A 13,974-nucleotide genomic window follows, 5' to 3' on the forward strand; every position below is an offset into this window, starting at 1 on the left:
CAAGTTATCCTACTAAATGCATTTTAAGAGGACAGCAAGAGGCAAAAATTAAAGTTCATTTTTATGATCCCATCAACCTGTAAGTTCTAATTTTTCACGAATGGCTAAATAGCTGAATTAACAAAGTGACTAAAAATCTGTAAAAAAATGCACTTTAAGAGTATTATAAAGTTATCTCTTTCTCCCACTTTTTTGCTTCCTGTGAGTTTAATGCCCTCCACATTTGGGGTAAAAATGTCCTTAAAAGAAGATAAATTACTAAAGAAAAGCCTAAACTAGCTCTCTTTTGGAGAATTTTTTTTATTTGCTCACCTTTGGACAAGTGATTTCAGTCTGCTGGATCATGATGAGAGCTGAAGCTATCAGAGCTCCTTGCCTCACATAGTTCACAGGGTCATTTGTCATCGGTTCTAACAAATTGATTGCTTCCTGAAAACATTAAAAAAAAAAACTTTAAGCTGTTATAGCTGGATTTTCAAATTAGTTACTGTCATTCTAAGTCAGTATTTTCATTTAACTTTGTAGTAAGTTCATTAAAGACTACTTGCAACTGAGTATGTCTTGTTTCAATATAATTGATGGTAAGTGAGAAGGAAGCTTGTAGAAGGAGTGCTCCTGTCTTGAGGTAAAAGTAAGTAACAGAAAATGAGATTAATGTTTGATAACAACTATTATTTTCCAGGCACAGCATGTATTTTATACATGTTATATCCCATATATTTCTATTAATCCTAAAACAAAAACAAAAATAATAATATAAAACAACCTTTATAAACAAAGAAACAGGTTAAGAAATTCATCCAAAGTCAGACAAGTAGAGAACTCAGGCCAATCTGACCCTAAAACCTGGATTAATTATCCAACTTCCTTCAAATACTAGGGTAAAGTAATGGCTTCAATGATTTTATAAGACCTAACATAAAAAAAAATTAAATCGACATTTAACAGGATTTTCCCAGTATCACATTCTTCAGAATAATCAGTTCTATGAAAAAAGGATTCCTTGATGAAATAAGTATGGTAGTTCCTATGTACTATATAACACCTTGTTTCGGAGATTCAAAATATATATAGAATTTGATAAGCTATACATCATTGATAATGATATACATTATGGCAAAAGATCCAGAAAGCCTTATTAAAGAAATCACTCAAACTCTGCTTAACCCACCACCTGTTCACTGTATTTGACCAAGAACTCTTTGGTCCTATATAACTTCTGTTAAGGACATGCAGGAACTTTCTTAAGTGCCACTTTGTAACATTCCTTATAAGGTCTTTGGTACATATAAATCCAGAGGAACAGAGAATGGGCTTACAAGATTATCAAATTTCTTTCTTTTTTTTTCTTTAAGATTTTATTTATTTATTCATGAGAGACACACAGAGAGAGGCAGAGACATAGGCAGAGGGAGAAGCAGACACCCTGTGGGGAGCCCAATGTGGGACTTGATCCCCGGACCATGGGATCCTGACCTGAGCCAAAGGGAGACACACTCAACCACTGAGCCACTCAGGTACCCCTCAAATTTATTTCTTAACACAATATGCCATTTCTTTAAATATCCTATGTTTCAAGGACAAGGAAAGACAAAGTTGCATTCTTTTTTAAAGAAAACAGCTTCAGATTTCTTTACATGAGGATTTATTTATTTTAAAAATCAGAGCTGTTAACAGATAATATACATACCAGGTAAGTGTATTCTTTCTCCCCATTTCACTGAAAAATGCCATGACATTGTGCAGAGGAGTTTTCAAACACTATTCATAGTATTTTCAATATTGTTTATGAGGTAGTCATGATAAAAAATATAACCAAATTTCCAAGTTATAAGTTAAAAGACACTAACTGGGACGCCTGGGTGGCTCAGTGGTTGAGCATCTGCCTTTGGCTCAGGGCGTGATCCTGGAGTTCCAGGATCGAGTCCCACATCGGGCTCCCTGCATGGAGTCTGCTTCTCCCTCTGCCTGTGTCTCTGCCTCTCACTGTGTTTCTCATGAGTAAATAAATAAAATCTTAAAAAAAAAAAAGACACTAACTTGGTCTTTGAGGTATGTGATATAACCTCAACCTTAAGATAAATTTCAGAATAAAAAAAAGTTTTAGGTTTTTAAGAAATAAAAATAAAGCACCAAACCTTGGTCAGATAGGTATTGTTATGTAGATCACACAAACTGTCTAGAAATTAAGCAGATTTGCTTAGTATGAGCAACAAAATTTTTTTACTGAATTAACTTTTCAAATGCTGTATCTCAAAGAACACTTGTTCCTAGATATCATATTAAGTTTACAATAATCTGGAAGGAAAAAAAAAAATCTAATGTACATTTAACTTACGAGGCTTGAACATAAATGTCTACTGAAGACCTGAGGGGAAAATACTTCATAAGACATTCAACTATAATTTACCTTTGTTTACAGAACAGATGTGTTCCAGAAAAATATGGACAGCCAATTTCTACATAAACTGTATTTTATATACCCAATGATATTCCTAACAAAACTAAAGATACAGTCTCATGTTAAGAAATTCCCTCCAAAAGAAAACACTTTAAAAACAAATCTCTGTGAGAACAGAGAGTATGCCCAACTTGTTCACCATCATATCTTTCAATGATCTTCCCCCGCCACCATTGAGTTGACAAATATTTACTGAATGCCTCCTATGTGGCAGTCCTGACACAGGTTCTAGCAGTGAACATTCTTGTTCTTAGGGACCTTACATTTCAGGGCAGAGGAGACAGACAATAAATAAATAGGTATAAAAATATGTCAGGTGGTGATAAGTCCTATGAAGAAAAAAAAAAAGCAGGGTAGGGAAACAAATGAGAATACTGAAAGGGGATGTCTCTGTAAATTTTTATGCACTTTTTTATCACAAATAGTGAAAATGTCTATTTTAATTCCTAGCTTCAGTAACATTTTATGTGACTAGAAAAAATTAAGCAAATTAAAATTTAATTCCTGGACTCAAGCAATAAATGTTTTATTTTATTTTGGATGAGAGGTTAAAAAAATTACTCTTCTGATGAAAAAACACTGGGAGCAAAACCTAGTTATGCTCTTTATGTTCTTTATGTTCTCATTCTCATTAAGTTTGTGTTCTCTCTCTCTCACACACATACATACAACCATGCACACATGCACTATTAAAAGAAAAGTTCATATTTTGGGGGGTGGTCAAAGTGGTGTGCATTTGTGCCATGAAAGGCAAAAACGTGATGATTATGTTATTGTTGTGAATCAAGAATACTTGTTTAAGCAACAGAACATTTCATTATGAATCTCATGATGAACTGTATTTTCCAATCATCTATTTGGAACCCAACTCTTCGTCATTTTTTTTTAGATTATTTATTTGAGATAGAGAATGACAGAGAGCAAGCACAAGTCAGGGGGCAGAGGGAGAAGCAGGGAACTAAGCAGGGAACCCAAATGGGACTCCATCCCAGGACCCTGAGATCATGACCTGAGCTGAAGGCAGACACTTAACCAATTGAGACCCCCAAGTGCCCCTGTTTTGTCACTTTTGAGGACTTAACAAATATCAGGTTGCCTATTATGTTTATGAGGAGAGATCAGGCAAATAGCAGGCGATTTGCTTAAAACAAAACAATCAAAGTTAATTGACTTTGGTGGTCTCATATGAGAATCTTGATTTCCACAATACTAATCATGTCAATTAAACATGTAAATTACCATGTAAAGGGAACAGAGTAATTCTTTAAAGAAAAAGAATATTTTATCTTTGTTTTAAAAAGAAATCAACGCTTTCAAAGAAAAATTCAACAGCGTTGTTTTCATTAGAATCACCCATGTAATGTGTAATGTGGTGGTTCGTTCTTCTTAACAGGCTTTGAGCAACCCAGCACAGTAAAAAGAGGAAGTTAGTTCTGGGAAGCTTTGTGAGGCAAGTTAACTCTAATAGATCACACCATACTTGCATTTTTACAGTGGTTGTATAAACTTTTCTGCAAAGGAAAACAGTGTGGTGCCAGGAAAAGAACAGACCCCACTGGCTTTGGGCTTTACCTTGTTTCCTGTACCAGCACAGCAGATGCCCAGGGCCATAGCAGCTCCATAACGCACATGAGGATTGTAACTCTCTGACAACAATGAAACAACGCTGGGGCACTGTTCAGGGGTCCTGATAAGAAATAGAGAAAGTGAAGACAGTGTTATAGGTAAAATATTTTAAATCAAGATGGAAGAATTTTAACTATTTTCTTAAACTTATGGGAAATAACAGATATATTCACACAGAAGTTGGAGAATTATTATTATTTTTTAAAGATTTTATTTATTTATTTATTCATGAGAGACAGAAAGAGAGAGCGAGGGGGGGGAGGGCAGACACAGGCAGAGGGAGAAGCAAGGCTCCATGCAAGGAGCCTGCGGGACTTGATCCCGGGACTCCAGGATCATGCCCTGAGCCAATGGCAGGCGCTAAACCGCTGAGCCACCAGGGATCCCCAGAAGTTGGAGAATTAAAAATCGCCCATGGAATTCTAATTATTGATATTAAAAATCTATCTTCAATATTCAGAGAATATACACAAAGCAGAATATATCAGTAATTCCTCAACCACAGCTTTGCATTATAGTCCTTCCCTTGTGCCTCCTCCATAGTGAGTAATAACCATGACGGTGTGGGAGGCACACAATACTCTACATCAATTCTTATCTTTCTTACTTACTTTGTGTTTTGTGTCAGAAGACCAAAACTGATGTAGAGACTCCGGCATGTTTCCAAAGCTACGTAAAAGATTTGAATCACCCAGTATAACTCTGATTCAATATCAAATTGGTAAATATGCCTTGATAATAAAAAAAATTCTGGCTTTTTTTCTTTAGCAATTATTGGTGTTGATAAGAACAGAAATTGTTCTTTTTTAAAAAAGATTTTATTTATTTGAGAGAGAGTGAGAGTACGAATGTGGGGAAAAGCAGAGGGAGTGGGACAAACAGACTCCATGCTGAGCACAGAACCCAAGATGGGGCTCAATCTCATGACCCCGAGACCATCGCTCCAGCTCAAATCAAGAGTAGGATGCTCAACCAACTGAACAGGAAGGTACCCAAGAAATTGTTATTTTTCTCAACCTCTTTATATTTCAGCAAAGACAAAAACCAGGGCAATGTTGACTAATGAAGTACCTGACCTCATCTTTATAGTGGTTACTCCTTAGGGGCAGCAGGATGGGGGCAGAAACTAGAAGAGAATGTAGAGGAGTGTGTGGGTGGCTGACAAAGATCTCAAACTGGGTTGCTGGTTACACAGTGTGTGTTTAGTTGTGAAAATTCATCAAGCTGTAGGTTAATTATGTGCATGTTTTTGGATGTATATTACACTTCAATAAAAACTTAAAGGAAAAGACTAGTTATTGACTACATTTAATTTATTCTTTTGTTTTCTTTTTTTTTTTTTAAGATTTGTTTATTTATTTATGGTAGACATATTGAGAGAGAGAGGCAGAGACACAGGAGGAGGAAGAAGCAGGCTCCATGCCCAGGGCCCGCCGCAGGACTCGATCCTGGGACTCCAGGACCGCACCCTGGGCCAAAGGCAGGCACTAAATCGCTGAGCCACCCAGGGATCCCCCTGACTACATTTAATTTAAAAAATTTTTAAAGACTATCTTGTTGTGAATGAAAGCAGTTATTACCTACAGACCAATTCAAATCTGTAGCTCTTTGTTGGAATTGTCCTCTAGCCTCAAACTCTAGTAAGTAGTAAATTCAAATTTCAAATGGAATAGAGCCAAATTTATGAAAATTGTCCTGAAAAATGGAATTTTGCTACAAGAGAAGGTTGGATTTCCTCCTTACAACAGAGTCCATCATTCTTTCTTGAAAATATTCTCAGTTTGACTAAGCTTCCTAATAACTTTTCTTGACTCTTTTGCTGGAATATAAAAAACAAAATGAGCAAATAACTGAAAATATAGTAATAATATACACCTTCTGTTAATGCACACTGACATAACTATACATTATATAAGAGGAAGCCATGAATTCATAAACATGTGTTCCAGTTCTTGTTTTGTGTCTAAATAGCTGGGATAATTTAGATAAGATTCAATGAAGCAAAGACTTTGGGATCCCTTTCTATGTATGAAAAAAGAAGGAATGGGACTAAAAGTTCTGTAATATCTTTCCCACTTTACAATTCTATGGCTTTTATTATATTTTATTTTTTAAAGATTTTATTTATTTATTCATGAGAGACAGACAGTTGCGGGGGGGGGGGGGGGGGAGGCGCAGAGACATAGGCAGAAGGAGAAACAGGCTCCCCATAAGGAGTCTGATGTGGGACTTGATCCCGGATCCCAGGATCAGGACCTGAGCCGAAGGCAGACGCTCAACCACTGAGCCACCCAGGCAGACATACCTGGGTTCTTTGTAAAAAAGGAAAGGTAACTCATGCCCAAACATTCATTTAAAATAATATAAAGTGAGTTGGGTATTAAACCTAGAAAGTTGGCTGTAATCAGGGCCCTGACCTCCAAATCTCCTCACCAACTTTTTAAGAAGCTAATGGCACACAGAACACTTACCCACTTGTCCCTCAGCAGCAGCAAGGGCAGGACATTCTAGGGAAAACTGACTCACACCAAAAAGCTTTTTCTAAATATATCTTAAAGCTTCATTTATTTTATGATGCTCGCTTATTAAAAAAGTATTATACTTCAAATAGGATTAATAATTTCATGAGATTCAGCGAAAATTTTGCCAGGGAACATAAATACTGGGAGCTTAATACAGAGCTTTACCTAGCTGATTACCCTAAAGACTAAAATAGGTTGTGAGGGCTCTAAACTCAAAGGACATAAAAAAAAATTCTTGTTAAGTTTCTTAGTCTATAACAGTTCCAATGCTGACACATTCTTCAGTAAAGTGTTAAGACAAGAAATGATAAATTATTTAATAAATTAGCTTAGACATTCAGCTTCTTCAAGAGTACAATAAAACCAGAATATTCTATGTTTACTCTAATTCTTAGCAAGTAGCTCTAAAAGGACAAGAGTCCTTCTAAGCAATGACTGGAATGTAAATATTCACTGAAAGCAAAGCTTCTGCACATTAATCTTTGTCTAAACATATAACACACATAAAATGTATGCATAAATATAAAAATTTTAAAGTAACAGTTATTAATAAGTGAATAAATGGCAAAACAATTATCCCCATCACTTTGAGGCTTGAAGTGAATTAATAGACCTCAGCATAATTGTTACAATGGCTGCTAACATAATACAAATAGAAACAAGTAGACCTTATATGCACTGCCAACCTTGCCTCTCCAAAAAAAGAGAGACGGAAAGAGAGAAATTGAACCTCAATGTGACCAAGCCTCAAGATCCAACTATCAATTTACAGGAAATACAGAAGACCAAAAACACATTATACTACACATAGGGATATAGCACGCAATTAGTAAAATCCATACTGTGCAAACTAGACAGTAGTAATGACCCGGTTTCTTCAACAAATAAACTGCAAGGTGGAAACAAACAGAAGTGAAGAAAAAGAGAGAGAGATTAAAAGAAAACACACCAAATCTTTAATAATAGCCCATAAAGCTTCCTTTCACTTATTTTAGATAATTCTAACACTACTTGAATCTTAGCTTTTCTATGCATTTATCTCTTAGATAATATCACAAAAATTATTCATCATTTGGTATAACTCCCTTAGATTAGCATTTATAACAAAGTACTTAAATGACTAATCCCTGATCTGCAATAAAAACTGATCTCTGCACCTGCATGAACATATTTTTTTTAAAAGATTTTATTTATTTATTCATGAGAGACACAGAGACATAGGCAGAGGGAGAAGCAGGCTCCATGCAGGGAGCCCGATGCGGGACTCGATCCCAGGACTCCAGGATCACGCCCTGGGCCGAAGGCAGATGCTCAACCACTGAGCCACCCAGGCGTCCCATATTTATTTATTTATAAATATATTTTATTTATTTGTTTATTTATTGGGGAGGGTAGAGCATGTGTGAATGAGGGGAGGTGCAAGAAGAGAGACAAGGAGACCCCTCCTGAGCATGGGGCCAATGATGTAGGGCTGGATTCCCCCTACCCCTACCCCATGACCCAAGACAACAAATGGAGCCAAAATCAAGAGTTGGACACTCAACAAACTGAGCCACCCAAGCACCCCTCCATGAACATGTTTAGAAAAAATAAATGTCTAAAATGATCAAGTCACAGGAAAATAGTATGCTTTGTTTTATTTAATAGGGAGAGGTAGTAAGCAAGGAATTCAATAGTTTGGAAACCACTGTATTAGCATAAAATGCGTTACATATGACAATTTTTTCACGTATTTATATTTTGGTATGTTAAATTTAAAAGTATATTTTCTTGGACAATTATAAATGTGCTAGCCACATTTGTTTTTAACAATGGAGCTACTACATGTGGTGAGAACTGTACCAACTTTCTTTTTTTTTTTTTTAAATTTTATTTATTTATTTACGATAGTCATACAGAGAGAGAGAGAGAGGCAGAGACATAGGCAGAGGGAGAAGCAGGCTCCGTGCACCGGGAGCCTGACGTGGGATTCGATCCCGGGTCTCCAGGATCACGCCCTGGGCCAAAGGCAGGCGCCAAACCACTGCGCCACCCAGGGATCCCTGTACCAACTTTCTTATCCATTTTTTGGCTAGTTTGTAAAACTAAAAAAGTGAATATCATTAGGTTAAAAAGTGAGAGATATATTTTCTGAATGTTATTTTCATTACAATATAAACGAGATGCATCAAATATTCATTAGGAAAATAACTGAAAAAGAAGACAGCAGGTTTGTTACCCCAGTGTACTTTCTTTTAAAAAAAAAATTTATTTATTTATTCATGAGGGGGAGGGGGGAGAGAGAGAGAGAGAGAGAGAGAGAGGCAGACACATAGGCAGAGGGAGGAGAAGCAGGCTTCATGTAGGAAGCTTGATGCAGGACTCGATCCCAAGATTCCGGGATCATACCCTGAGCCAAAGGCAGATAACCACTGAGCCACCCAGGCATCCCAGCACAGTGTACTTTCATCCCACGAGCCTCTGTATCCCAAGCTGCTGCTAATGTAAGGTACCATTAAGAAAACAAAACAAGGGATCCCTGGGTGGCGCAGAGGTTTGGCGCCTGCCTTTGGCCCAAGGCGCGATTCTGGAGACCTGGGATCGAGTCCCACGTTGGGCTCCCGGTGCATGGAGCCTGCTTCTTCCTCTGCCTATGTCTCTGCCTCTCTCTCTCTCCCTCTCTGTGACTATCATAAATAAATAAATAAATAAATAAATAAATAAATAAATAAATAAATAAATAAACAAACAAACACAAAATTACACAAATCCTGCCCTAAATTGTACAAATTTAGTCCTACCTTTAATATAAATATATATATTTTAAAGATTTTATTTATTTACTCATAGAGACAGAGAAAGGCAGAGGTAGAGGGAGAAGCAGGCATCATACAGAGAGCCTGACGCGGGATTCGATCCAGGATCTCCAGGATCACGCTCTGGGCTGCAGATGGCGCTAAACTGCTGCGCCACCAGAGCTGCCCTAATATAAATATTTTGAAGTCATTTTACTAGACTTCACAGAACTAAAAATAGCCAGTTTTAGATAAGTTTTTGTTTTATTTCCAGACAGATTGTTTCTTTTAGGTGTTACCAAAATAGGGTGAAAATATGTCAAAAGGTGAGAAGAAAGCAGATTCGTAAGATTTATAGAAAGAACTCTACTTCACCCTAATAAAAAACAGCTCTTAAAAATATCAAATTGGGGCAGCCCCGGTGGCGCAGCGGTTTAGCGCCGCCTGCAGCCTAGGGCATGATCCTGGAGACCCTGGATCGAGTCCCACATCGGGCTCTCTGCATGGTGCCTGCTTCTCCCTCTGCCTGTGTCTCTGCCTCTCTCTCCTCTCTCTGTGTCTCTATGAATAAATAAATAATCTTTAAAAAAAATATCAAATTGCATTCCTAGATCTAGAGAAATCTGTAATATTCAAATTTGTAATATTCAAAAAATAATAGTATTATTAGCACATTCCTTCCCATCATTCCTTAAAATGAGCAAAGAAAAGACTTATAGTATGAATGGGATGCTATCAACTTGTAGATTATTAAAGTATCAATATTTCCTTGATTTTATAAAATGAACATAAACATACTTCAATTCTCAGAAAGTTCAATTCGTTTCTGATATTTAAATAAGTATCCTGATAATAGAAGTTTACCTTTAAAGCTGATTACAGTAATTACTGAAGACTTGCAGAGCTGAGCAAATTTAAATCAAATATTTGCATCTTTGAATCAACTTTTATAGAAGTCTATAATCTAGACAAAAACTCATAACAACCAGGGGACAGCTTAATGAAACATTGTAAGAGAGTGCTGTGATGTTTTAAACTGCCCATCTACCACCTCTCTACTCCTGAGACTGGTGGTGTCAGTGGAGAGGGCAGTCTGTGTCCTAAACACTTGTTAATAAGCAGGAGCAAAACAGACTTTATTCTCACAGTACTGAGAATAAATTGGGCTTCAGCCTGTCTGGTGGTTCCCTGAAGCACCAGTGCAATAGTCTGCCCTTGTTTCACGAAACTTAGAGTACTCCCAGGGTTGGAGCAATTTCCTAAGTGACATTTGTCAAAAACACTTAGAAGCAAAAAAAGTAGGGGTAGCCTGGGTGGTTCAGCCATTTAGCGCCTGCCTTCAGCCCAGGGTGTGATCCTGGAGACCCAGGAACGAGTGCCACGTCCAGCTCCCTGCATGGAGCCTGCTTCTCCCTCTGCCTGTGTCTCTGCCTCTCTCTGTGTCTCTCATAAATAAATAAATAAAATCTTAAAAAAAAAAAGCAAAAAAGTACTGTCCATGGGAGCCTGGGGCAAGGATTAATTAATTGGCTAGGCAATAAGCAGACCGAGAAGCACGGGAGTCTGGGTGGCTAAGTCAGTAGGACAGACAGAGAAGCTTGGAAAAAAAGAGGCTAGGAAAGGAGGTATGTGTAGTTAATAAGGGTTTTAAAAGCTACTGCATATACTGGGGGAATTAAGAATACCACATGAATACTCAGGTTGGACACACGCTCAGGAAAGCCTTAAGAAGACTAAACTTTCACTTCAGGCTCAGCACACGCAGGAAGTGAAGGCTAAGGCACAGTGATAAACGACCTGGCTGAGCGCTAACGGACTGTTCCAACACAATTTGCAAAGACAGAGAGAGTCTTTTTCCTTTTCCCTTTCCTTGGCTCCAGGCATTTAAGGAAACTCTTGTCACTAGCTAACCACTAGGCTAATGTAACACAGACTGCAGTGGCCATTCATGAGAAAAAATACAGACTTTATAAAACTTCTTTTAAAAAGTCACCAAAGGGCGACCCCGGTGGTGCAGCGGTTTAGTGCCGCCTGCAGCCCAGGGCGTGATCCTGGGGACCCTGGATCGAGTCCCACGTCAGGCTGTCTGCATGATGCCTGCTTCTCCCTCTGCCTGTGTCTCTGCCTCTCTCTCTATGTGTCTCTATGAGTGAATAAATAAAATCTTAAAAAATAATAAAATAAAATAAAAAAATAAAAACAAAAAGTCACCAAACAACCATAACAAGCAGCAATATAAATTCCTGGAAGCAGGAGGGGGCAGAGAATCTGATTTCCTTTGTTTCTCACATTGTAATATTCAAAACATCCAGTTTTCAACAAAAAATTATGAATCATGCAAAGAAAAAAATAAAGTATAGCCCATTCACAGGAAAAAATAGAATCAGTCCCTGAGTAAGCCCAGGTATTGAACTTAAACTATCTTAAATATATTCAAAGTGAAAAAAAAGAAAGGCAAATAACTAAAGAAAACAGAACAATGCCTTATCAACTCAAGAAAATCAATAGATAGAAATGATAGATAGATAGATAGATAGATAGATAGATAGACAGACAGATATAATTAATTAAAACCAAACAAATTCTGGAACTGAAAAGCATAAATGAAATGAGAAATTCAGTAGAGTGTGTTCAATAGCAGAACTGGGCATGCAGAAGAAAGAATCACATTAGGTAAACTGACAATATGTTTGAAGCTGTGGAAAAGAGTAATGTCAACGTGACCCCAAAGGGTAGGATGGATGAAAAGAAAGACATTTTGAGAAGGCAAAAGGTGGTAGCATTTTCAGATTGGTCTAAATCTTTCATTAAAATAGAGGTAAAATCAGTCATCAGGGGAGAGTGAGTGGAGTCTAAGATTAAGTTTGGAAGAGCTATTTTTAGAATTTTAACTCTTTCACTGATCTTGTCAAAGAGAATGAGTAAGAAAGGAATAAAAAAAAAAAAAGCCAAGAAATATTTGAGCTGGGCTGTGGGACCTGTTAAAAGTGAGCTAGTTTGGGCAGCCTGGATGACTCAGCAGTTTAGCGCAGCCTTCGGTCCAGGGTGTGATCCTGGAGACCCAGGATCGAGTCCCATGTTGGGCTCCCTGCATGGAGCCTGCTTCTCCCTCTGCCTGTGTCTGCCTCTCTCTCTTTCTCTCTCATAAATAAATGAAAAATCTTTAAAAAAAAAAAAAGAAAGAAAAAGAAAAATCTTAAAAAAAAAAGTGATCTACGATCTTTCAAAAAGGAAATTTTAGAAATGATGTTCTAATGCCAAGCTAGTCTTACAATTTAGAAAAAAACTTAGCATAGCTGTTAAAATTTTTATACCAACTTTCTGAAGGCAGAAATATATTTTCATTACATCCTGTATACTTTTCCCAATATATCTGTGAAAAAACAAAACAAAACAAAACAAAACTGCTAATGAACCAACCCCCCTCAATCCCAGAAGCCATCTGATTAAAAATGAGCAATGAAAGTTTCTGCTAAAAGTTATGTATACATGTAGAATTCAGACCTTTCTGTGCTCTTCTATATAAGGTTGCAACCAGAGGGAATTAATTGTGCTCCACAGCAAACACATAAAAGCTGAGTAAGAATCTTGTTCTGAAATTAAATTCTGGGAATCACTATAAGGCTTACAGGGCACATTCTTCACAGAATGAAAACTCTAGAATCTCTAGATTATATCTTATTTTTTTCAAGTGGGAGAAACAGCTCAGTGTTAATCCAAAGCAAAACTATCTTAAGCTAAAAATGACAGAGTTTATTTCAGTCCCTCAAATATCAAAGAGAGCTCTTAAGAATACAACAAAATAGGGTCATGAACTAATTCAACATACTTAACTGGTAGTTTTATGAATTATAATGAATGCTGCTACTCTTTAAAAATGAATGTATCAAAGAGGAAATAACCTCATTGGCATACTTGCAGCTATACGACACATTTGTTTCATTGCTTTCAAGCAACAGAGCAGGAGACTGAATAAGTCAATGGGAGGACTTCTTCAGTTAGAGCAGCAAGCAGGTCTACTGAGCATACAAAATCACATGCTTGGGAGATTAACAATAAGAGGTAAGTGTTTAACAAATAAATATAAAGTAAATCTAAATTTTTTTCCTTCAAAAAAACTGCTACCATAATCTTTTATTTCTATTCAGTAGTTTAAAGATCAAAACAAAAATTTTACCAGTGTTAAAGGAGTGATACTTAATATGGGATTTATAGATTTTATGATTAAATGGTTTAATCTTCCTCTTAGCTTATACTCTTTCCCCACCAAACTGGGCAGGTTAAGAAAAAAATGATTACTTAAAGCAAAACAAGGAACTGTTTCAAATTTGGCATAAATTGATAAATTTAGAAAATATCTGTGGCAGTATAGGCTTTCTTTGAAAGATGAAATTACCAAAAAACAATTATTTGGATCCTACTAATACCTACTTTTTTTCCTTACCTCAAACTAAAAGAATTTTAAAATGTTGTATAAAAATGGCAATTATATCAGTATTAAGATAAACCTGATCAGACAAAACCCAATTACAAATAAAGATTCCTAACTGGTAAATAATTTATTTGGACCTTAGCTGGGCTTGAAGAATTT

General features: G+C 36.8%; 1 protein-coding gene across 1 annotated transcript in view; it reads right to left on the reverse strand.

The window, feature by feature from the left end:
* The window catches only part of PSMD1 (proteasome 26S subunit, non-ATPase 1), a 94,678-nt gene that overhangs the window by 25,914 nt on the left and 54,790 nt on the right, over window positions 1-13,974 (reverse strand). The window contains exons 17-18 of the mRNA XM_055299923.1: window positions 4,034-4,148; window positions 313-429 (exon numbers count right to left, since the gene is read on the reverse strand). Of these exons, the coding sequence (XP_055155898.1) occupies window positions 313-429; window positions 4,034-4,148 (232 nt within the window). The remainder of the gene's footprint in view (window positions 1-312; window positions 430-4,033; window positions 4,149-13,974) is intronic.

This window comes from Nyctereutes procyonoides, unplaced genomic scaffold (genome assembly GCF_905146905.1).
Source record: "Nyctereutes procyonoides isolate TBG_1078 unplaced genomic scaffold, NYPRO_anot_genome, whole genome shotgun sequence".
NCBI lineage: Eukaryota > Metazoa > Chordata > Mammalia > Carnivora > Canidae > Nyctereutes > Nyctereutes procyonoides.